The following is a 9,986-nucleotide window of genomic DNA, read 5'->3' as shown; positions in this document are numbered from 1 at the left end:
CTGATCCCAGGGAGGTCGAGGCTGCAATGAACTGAGATCGTGCCATTGCACTGCAGCCTGGGCGACAGAGACCTCATCTTGAAAACATAAAAATAAAAAAGATTGTAAGGCAGTATTATCACTTAGTAAAAATATAGTCTTTTTTCTCAAATTTAAATTAATGTCTTGGATGGGAAAGACTTAAAATGACAGTGGTTGCTTTTAGGGAGAAAATATAAGGCACTTCCACATTATTTGTTTTATTATTTCTTAACAATAACATCAGATATTTATTCTTTATTCTAGATACTTTTCTTTATCTTTAAATTTCTCAAAATAAAACCAAGTAGATACATCAGGAAATACGTTTATTTTTCCTGATTAAGTGATAATCTATGATTTTTCTTATGAAATACTTAGAGGCCAGAAAGTTATTAGAAAATACGGAATGCTGCTATGTGTGTGTTTACACTTCATATTTTAAAACTCATTTTATTGTCTTATATATAAATGTGTCTGGAGCTATTCCTCACATAAAATTGATTATAAACACGGATATTTGATCATGGTCAGATTTGCACCATTACAGAGTTTAAGTGATAACTGCATTCCTAACTAAAATATTAGAGACATTACAGCAAAGTAAAATAACAATGACAATTACACACACACACACACACACACACACATAAATAGGATGATACATTTTTTCTCTATAGCTTATTAGATCTGTGCTCAAGAAAGGTCAAGAGACTTAACCTCTCTGAGCACTAAATTCCTTGTTTTTAAAATACATACAAGAATATCTTCTTAACAGGACCATACTAAGGATTAGAATGGAAAAAAAAAAAAGAGGGAAGAAGAGAGAGAGCACCTAACACAGTGCTAGTCACATGATAGATACTAATTTTCTACATGAGTTTATTTTAAAACTGTCATAAAAAATAGTATATAGTGGTAACTAATTCTTTGGTAATATCCAACAATTTTCATAAGGCAAGATTTTGGAAGGATTCAAATGTGGCTTCTTAATTACGCATTATATCCTAATTATCTATATGTATTGTATGTGTGATTGCTAGTCAGTTAGAAAAAAGACAGACATCCCTTCCTCCAAACTATGCCACGCTCAAAAACAATAGAAATTACTTATAATGGATGGGGGAGAATTGAAATGAATGAAGAAAAACTATCATCATTTATTTAAATTACACTTAATTATTGAAGGGATGATTTTTAAAATTCATCATTATCTTACATTTTAATAGCCTTTAATAGAAGTCTGATAGACTTCTATTAAAGTAGAGAAATTGGTGAATTTTACTACTTACAGAAAATCATGTCTTTTGACTAACATGAGACAGAAACTTGATACATGTTTTTAATTTATTCCTGTACTTCCAGTCTTCACAAAATGAATATTCACAAGTTGACTGATTTGATTGTAACACAATCGAAATAAATGATTTATGAAGAGAACAAAATTGAGTAAATTAGAATACCATGAGGCAAATGATATTCAAGGAACATAATTGATAAACTGAAAAAATTTACATCTGATAGCCAGCATCCGGGTCCAGATATTCCTAGAGCAAGAGTGCAACTTGATACATCACATGGCCCAGATCACTGATTTTAGCGTATGGATTTCTGAAACTTGAGCAAAAGTTTATTCTGGCCTTACAGATGCAAAAGAATGGAACCACCATAATGGCTTTTCTTTTTCTAGCATGTAAATAGTACTACCTTTTATTGGTTTAGCAAATACTTGGGAGAGTTACCTTTTGTCCTCCTGCCCCCCGCGCCCCTCCCCCCCACCCCCCGCCCCATAGCAAGCCTTTGCTAGGTAAAGAGAAAAAGGTAAGCTCTCATTAACGGAGTCACCTATTGTAGATATTATATGACAAATTTTACATTTCTGTATGTGTTATTTCATGGTCACAGCAACATTGTGAGACAGGTGTTGTTGACAGTGCTTTACTCTGCAGAAGAATAAAGTGATACTCAGTTAAATATATTTTCTAAGTTTACACAGTATTAAAGTTTAGATTCAATGTCAGATTTGCTTTATTTATGACACTGTTTCTTAAATGATGAAAAATTGTTACATAATTTTTCCACTTATCTCCTTATAGGGACACGTATGTTCTGAAATTATTCTATGCTACTTCTGCTTTTGGTTTGTGGTTAATATTTATGTAATGATGCATCGTCCTTCTATGTATCAAAGCTATTAACTTAGAGTACAACTTTTAATCTATTCTATTATTCAGGCTTCAGATAAACAGTCCAAAACCTAGATAAGAAAGTGAAATGAATTATTTAGGCCAAACCAGCTTTACATGTGCTTCCACTATGTATAATTTATCAAGAATTTTCTCTTTTCTTGTAGGGATGACTTGTCAAGCTCGAACATCATATACTGAAGATGAAGTTCTTTGGGGTCACCGTTTTTTTCCTGTAATTTCCTTAGAAGAGGGATTCTTTAAAGTTGATTACTCCCAGTTCCATGCAACATTTGAAGTCCCCACCCCACCTTACAGTGTGAAAGAGCAGGAGGAAATGCTTCTCATGTCATCCCCTTTAATAGCACCAGCCATAACTAACAGCAAAGAAAGACATAATTCTGTGGAATGCTTAGATGGACTAGATGATATTACTACAAAACTACCATCTAAGCTGCAGAAAATTACTGGAAGAGAAGACTTTCCCAAAAAACTCTTGAGGATGAGTTCTACAACTTCAGAAAAAGCCTACAGCTTGGGAGACTTGCCCATGAAACTTCAACGAATAAGTTCAGTTCCGGGCAACTCAGAAGAAAAACTGGTATCTAAAACCACCAAGATGTTATCTGATCCCATGAGCCAGTCTGTGGCTGATTTGCCACCAAAGCTTCAAAAGATGGCTGGAGGAGCAGCTAGGATGGAAGGGAACCTTCCAGCCAAATTAAGAAAAATGAACTCTGATCGCTTCACATAACAAAGCACTCCCTTAGGCATTATTTAATGTTTGATTTAGTAATAGTCCAATATTTGGCGATGAGGTAATTCTCCCTAAGGAATCTGAAAGTATATTTTCCTCCCAGTTCTACAAGCATATTTGAGAACCCTTCCTTTCCCAAGTATTGCTAATGTGCAGAAAGCAACAGTTACGGAGGGAGGACATCATAAGGAAGTTATTAACGGGCATGTATTATCACATCAAGCATGCAATAATGTGCAAATTTTGCATTTAGTTTTATGGCATGATTTATATATGGCATATTTATATTGTATATTCTGGAAAAATATATATATATATATATTTAAAGGGGAAATACTCTCCCCGACATTTCTAACATATATATTAAGCCAAACATGAGTGAATAGTTTTCAGGGCGATAAAACTAAATATATGTCTGTGTGTGTGTGTATGTATACACACATATACATATATATACACATACATACACATACATACATACATACATATATATCTGATAAAATTGTGATGTTTTGTTCAAAGTTGTAGTTCTTGTGCATGTTTACTTTATTAGAGTAGGAAGGCTACTGGCATTAATTATTAATACCAAATATTTTAGCCTTAAATTTTTGTCATTTTAAAATCTGATTTAATGTTTTCTGCTGTTTAAGGTCCTGGGAGGCTTTCAATTGTATTTTATATGAGAGAATCACACAAGTTTGTGCTATCTATGGCCCTGCAAAAATATAACCATTACATGTTTAAATTGTAAACTTTAGAGCATACCAGTACTCAGTATAGCACCGAACATTTCTTATGATTTTTAAAAGTTGCTAGTACTGGGGAGAAATAATTATTGATTAATTTGAGAATTATTCCTTTCCTAGACTAATTAAAATCTGGAAATCTATTTTGTATATGATCTAATACAAAGATGAGCTCTGAACAAACACTGAATCATGTTATTAGACAGCAGCCAGGTTATATTGAATATATCAGAATCTGTGTGAAGTTATACAATTAATGGTCCCTGTTTCAAACTGACTAAATTGGAAACATTTTCATTCCTTTTCTGGAAATTTTGTCCATTTTAAAGACCAATCATTTTAAGAAGACATGACAGTGCAATGAAACAGATGATAAATATTTATGCTTAAAATATGTATGTCTAATTGAGTCTCTTTTTAATTCTGTTTTCTTGTTTATGGCATTTGTTGTAACAGGATAGACTTTTTCCTCACCTGGGGAACCTATCCCATGCCTGTCACTTATAGTTCAGGAGGAAGTTTTTGCACAGACCAGAGAGAAATTAAAATTAGATAAATTGAAGATATCTTACACACAGTTTTTTGGTGAACACTGATTTTATTGGTGTCTTGGATCCCTGGTCTACCCAAATAATTTTAACAGTACTGTTTTTTCTAATCCTGAAGTCTGATATTTATGACTTATAAGCAGGAATCAAAACTAGTGATCAGTAGAACATTTTCAAAATAAAAATTTGGAATGCAGAGACTTTTATGAAAATGTAAAAGTGCTCCTTAACAGAATATCATGGGTTTTCCTATAAAACTTAAGTATTTATAATTTAAGTCTGCCCCAAATTTTAAAAAGTTCTCATTAATATGTAAGTCATTAATTGCTAGTTTGGGCTCTCATTATTTCCTATTTTTTAACAATTTTGTGATAATTTTATTATTGGCAAATTAATACATCACTTAAATCATTGACTATAATAATACCTTCTGGCTACCTCTGTATCAACCAAATTCTGTAGGTGCAAACATATACCAGGGAATTCTTACTGGCAAAATGATCTATCTTGAGTGTGCATCCACTGTGAATGGAGCGAACTGCCCTATACCCATTGATAACCAAGCTTTCTTATTTTGTGGATGTAGGAAACAAAATAGTGACAGAGAGAGAAAGGGGTACACAGGGCATGGTATATTGATCAGCAGTGGAAAAAAAGTGCATAGATCATTTAGTCCAAGAACTTAAAACTAAATAGAGCCATAATTTACTTTGGAGAGTCATTTTAATTTGTCTTTGGTACCAACGAGAAGACAGAGCCAAAAACAAACTCTCCAAGTGTATTCACACTTTCAACAAAATTTTTGCATGCCTTCTATGTCGTAGGCATTTTTAGTTCCTGGGGATTTGGACATAGCTAAGTCAGAGGAGGCTGTTGCTCACCATGAACACTGTATACCAGAAGGAGAGTGGGGAGGAGACAAACAACAAATAAGACCACTTCAGACAAAGTATCAGTTAAGAGAAGAAAACAGGCCTGACGCAGTGGTTCACGCCTGTAATCCCAGTACTTTGGGAGGCCGAGGTTGGGGCATCACCTGAGGTCAGGAGTTCAAGACCAGCCTGGACAACATGGTGAAATCCCGTCTGTACTAAAAATGCAAAAATTAACTGGGCATGGTGGCAGGCACCTGTAATCCCAGTTACTGGGGAAGCTGAGGCAAGAGAATCGCTTGAACCTGGGAGGCAGAGGTTACAGTGAGCCGAGATTCTGCCACTGTACTCCAGCCTGGGTGACAGAGCAAGACTCCATCTCAACATCTAAAAAAAAAAAAGAATTAAAAACAGGGTAACATAATGCAAAGTAACTGTGTGGAGTAAAAATTGATTATTTTAGAAAAATGTCACTGGCTTAGGACAGGGATAATATGTGAACAGAAATCTATCTGATGAGAAAGAGCTACTGTTGTTGAAATTACCTTATCTGAGTGAATGGTGTTTTTTTTTTATCTTTTCCACACATGCGTGGGAAAGGTATGATTTCTGCATGTAATTGCAGTTTAACCCTTATTTCTAGGTTGATCGTAGGTCCCAGTTTACCCAGGAAGATTCCAGTTTATACCTGTTGTACCTGTGTAATTATTGGTAGCACTCCCTTTCACTCTTACAATGTCTTGGTTTGGATGATATATGGTGAAGTTTTTGTTGAAACTAAATTATGAAGTCTGATATATTTGGATAAAAATAAAGAATTGCTTTTCTTCTCCTTTTGCTGATTTTTTGATACATCATTCTAAGCAAAATCATCTCAGCTTCATATATTTCAGCCTGAAGTAGTTCTTACCAAAGTTATTTCATGTAACACTTGTTCAATATGTTCGTGACATGCCTTTCAGTAATGAAAAGTTATGCATTTTGCTGAATGAATAAAACCTAACCTCTGCTATTTCCATTTCTGGAAGTTGTAAGAGCTCACATTAAAGAAAGTAAAAGTCAATTTAAGCCAAGATCGTTTTCAAACCACCAATGTCATGACTATTGGAAAGGAAAACCTAATGTGATCATTGAACTGAATAACTCTACATAACAAGTGGAAACTAGACCTTTTTTGTAGCATTTTCATGATATAGGTCCTGTTATAGTAAGATATTTCATTCTATTTATCAAAATGGTGTAAATAAAAGAAACAATTATTTTGATAATGCTTATCTTCATTTTAAATGTTTCTTCTTTTCAGAAATAGGTAAATATACTTTTGTAAATATATACAAAATGAAAAATAAGGATATTTTACCATCAATTATTTCTGAAAGATTCTTCTTATGCTATTTTAAATTTATCTATATATGGCTAAAAATATTATGAGAAGAGCCTTTTTGTCTGGACAAAATGGCTCATAGTACAGTATTTCTACTGGAAGAAGGCTGGGTCATGGGAAAGCTGGCGTACATGCTATTAGTTCTTACATTCTTCAGAATTTATGTTTGAATTACATTGTACATATTTAAATTAGCATCAACCTAATTCCATTTTCTGGCATGCAATCTATAATTATTTAAGTGTAAAAGGTCATTTAGGTTCAAAAATATAAACTCATGTATTCAATACTGCAAGTTCAATTTTATAAAAAATGGTATTAAACTTTTGAAACATGATTGGGTTTAATTTTTAGTGTACTCATCCTTTTTGCACTCTTGACCACTTAATTATTCACATTTCTTGACTCCATTTGTTTATCATAAAACTCTTAATTCCTGAAAGACAATCATTAAATCCATCACAAGTCATTCCTTGATAATTCCTTGTATTTTGGCTGCTTATTGGTAAGATGCTTCAGCAGTACCAAACGTCAGCTTAATAATGCAGATACTCAGGACCTATGTTTCTTGGACGAAGCTTCATGGTTATCCTACCCCTTGCTGAACCAGTGTTTTAAAAGCTACAGTAAGTAAAGCAGTAAGTAAAATGCATAGTTTTTCTAATTTTGTTTAAATATCTAATCATCTTTTAATAAAGCATTCAGTTGCTTCACCTGTGTTTCATAGAAAAATGTGTTCTTAATCTTGGATTAGATGAGTTTTGTGATGTGTTATGTACCCAACTCCCAGGCACCTCAGAGAATTAATTTAGAAAAGCTAAGTTGCTGCAGCTTCTGACCTGGTAGCGTTCCATGCAGATGGTCTTTTATCATTTAGTAGAATTGTTAGAGTTGTTCCTCACAATACATTTTGTTGTTGGGTTTACAATTTTCTTCTGGACTTTCTTGTTGCTTAAAAGTCTATTATATGTCTGAATGCTGTGTTTTCAGAGAGGAGGATGTTTGCATATTCTCTTTGACTTAGATATTCTTCAGTTTCACTGTGATTTCTCTGGGATTTTTTAATCCACTTGTAAAGATTTTTTGAAATTATAGCTCTTTCAGACTATCTGGGCTTTTTCTGACCAATGGATGCTATAGAGAACAAATACAGTAGGACCTACTAGATCCTCCTTGTTTACTAAGAATCAAATCCATACTTCTATTTAACCTTTCCCAGTTCTGAATGTATCAATCACATACATGGTGACTTGTACACATTATTTAAATATTAAGAAACAACTCTGCATGGTAAAAATCATCCCTATTTTACACTTGAAGAAACTTATTCTCAGAGAGGCTGTTTAGCGGGCTTTTTAATTAAATACACAAACATGAGGTATAGTCTCTGCTCCCTGGGAGGATAAAGAATAGAGAGAATCCCTTTTTTAAACAGCTGCATATTCCAGAAAATTTGGATGCATGAACATAAATATTCAATGACTGTGTGCAATGGCTTCTAACCTAACAGAATGCCTTTTACAGTGGAGTTTGCTTTTTTCCTAGCTGTCATTTGGAGAAGTGGTGGATGGAAAATGATAGCAGTGTAAGGAGTAGTTGTGGTCAGAATTGTGTGTTGGTTAGAGGGGGCAAAAAAGTAGGTAGAAAGCAAGGACAAATAAGAATGAAGAAAATGTGGAGGAAAGTAGACACTTGAAGTGTTGCACAAAGACATACCTAAGTTGCAAAGAGGTAAAATGAAAAAGACAAGCTAAAAAATCAAGAGTTCACTGGATACTTGAAAAAATACCTCAAATAAGCAGAAAGTTTCTTCAAACCCAGGTACTTCAGACCCAGAGGTTTTTTTAAAAAATGGTACAGTAACATTTTGCTGTATTTACCTCCTACTTATTAAATAAATAAAGTGTCATAGAAATCTAAAACAGGCCGGATATAGTGTCCCACCTATCGTATCAGCACTTTGGGAGGCCAAGGCAGGAGGATTGTTTGAGCCCAGGGGTTCAAGACCAGCCTGGGCAACAGTGAGACCTCATCTCTACTAAAAATAAGTTTAAAAAAAATTAGCTGGGCATAGTGGCATGTGCCTATAATCTTAGCTAATAGGGAGACTGAGGTGGGAGGATCTCTTGAGCCCAGGATTTCGGGGTTGTATTGAGTTATGACCTACGACACTGCACTCCAGCCTGGGTAACACAGTGAGACCTTGTCTCAAAAGAAAAGAAAGAATAAAAAGAAAAAGAAGGAAACCTAAAATAGTCACTTTGTCTCTTCCAAACTCTATGCTACTCCATTTCTCTTCCTCGTCGGAAGCCATCACTACTTAGAAATGACTGTATATTTCCTGTGCTGGTGTGTATATGTATACTGCATATACATAAATTTATATGTAATACATACTATAACAATCTGATATTTGAATATATTTCTATACAAATGTTTTATATAAATACATAAAATATATTTGTTATATAAATATGTTTCTATAAAATATGTTATATATAACAGGCTATATAAATATATATTTAATATAAATATTCATAGACACATACCTACTGATAAATTTGTTTTTATTTTTTCTTCTCCTGGATTTTGTATTTTTTTATTGCCTTTTTTAAAAAAAGTTCCATGTCTATTATTTTAGTAACGTTCAAAATTTAAGCTTGCGTACAGCAACTAATGAAACCAAAGCTAATTAACATCTCCACTTTCCTTTCAAACAACGCAAGGATCTTACAGCATATTAAATTCAGCCACATCTTCTCCTGTTTTCTCTGCTATTTTTGCATAGTATTACACTTGTTTTTAATGTTGTAACAAAAAACTGTTATTTTTAAGTCAATGCATCTTTATAATTGCCTATATATTTACTGATCATTCACCATAGCTTCTTGCATCCTACCCCTTCATTCTTCTTTTTTTCTTAATTAAGTATATATTTTAACAGTTATTTAGGCATGCATCTGTGATAAGAAAGCCGCAGTTCTTGATCATCTTAAATGTCTTTTTTCTTTTTTTTACATTTTTTTTCTGGACATTCTTGTTGATTAAAAATATATTATATGTCTAATTGATGTGTTTTCAGGAAGCAAGATATTTTCATATTCTTCAGTTTCACTAGGATTTCATTTTTCAGGAGCCAGGTAACAAAAATTTCTTCACATGGGATATCCTGGATAAAATATCCATAATTGCATGATGCTTAGGTTTGAGGTTTCAGCTTCTCCCAGAATGCCTTCTGCTGTCTCCATAGCCCCGTGCACAGACAAACTTCCTTGTCACTGGGCCTTAGGTGGAAAGTTTGGTTCCTGATAAGGTTTTACAGAGCCCTAGACTTATTCAGGGTCTTCAGTTCTAGTTTCCTGTTTAACAGGTATCGAAGTTGCACCTTTCCCATTATAGGTGTTAAAATCTCAGTACCCAAATTAGAACCTATCTCCATGTCTAATTCTCTTGAATTTACACACACACTCTCTCT

At 33.7% G+C, this 9,986-nt stretch overlaps 1 protein-coding gene across 1 annotated transcript; it reads left to right on the top strand.

Annotated features, from left to right (window-relative positions):
• Window positions 1-2,373: 2,373 nt before the first annotated feature.
• On the top strand, window positions 2,374-4,101 carry LOC112617085 (G protein-activated inward rectifier potassium channel 1-like). Its single transcript, XM_025373811.1, has one exon. The coding sequence runs from the start codon at window positions 2,374-2,376 to the stop codon at window positions 2,956-2,958; it is 585 nt and encodes a 194-aa protein (XP_025229596.1). The 3' UTR covers window positions 2,959-4,101.
• Window positions 4,102-9,986: the final 5,885 nt, after the last annotated feature.

This window comes from Theropithecus gelada, unplaced genomic scaffold (genome assembly GCF_003255815.1).
Source record: "Theropithecus gelada isolate Dixy unplaced genomic scaffold, Tgel_1.0 HiC_scaffold_15876, whole genome shotgun sequence".
Taxonomy (NCBI): domain Eukaryota; kingdom Metazoa; phylum Chordata; class Mammalia; order Primates; family Cercopithecidae; genus Theropithecus; species Theropithecus gelada.
Note: the sequence above shows the minus strand (reverse complement) of the source record. Positions and strands in the feature narration are given on the sequence as shown.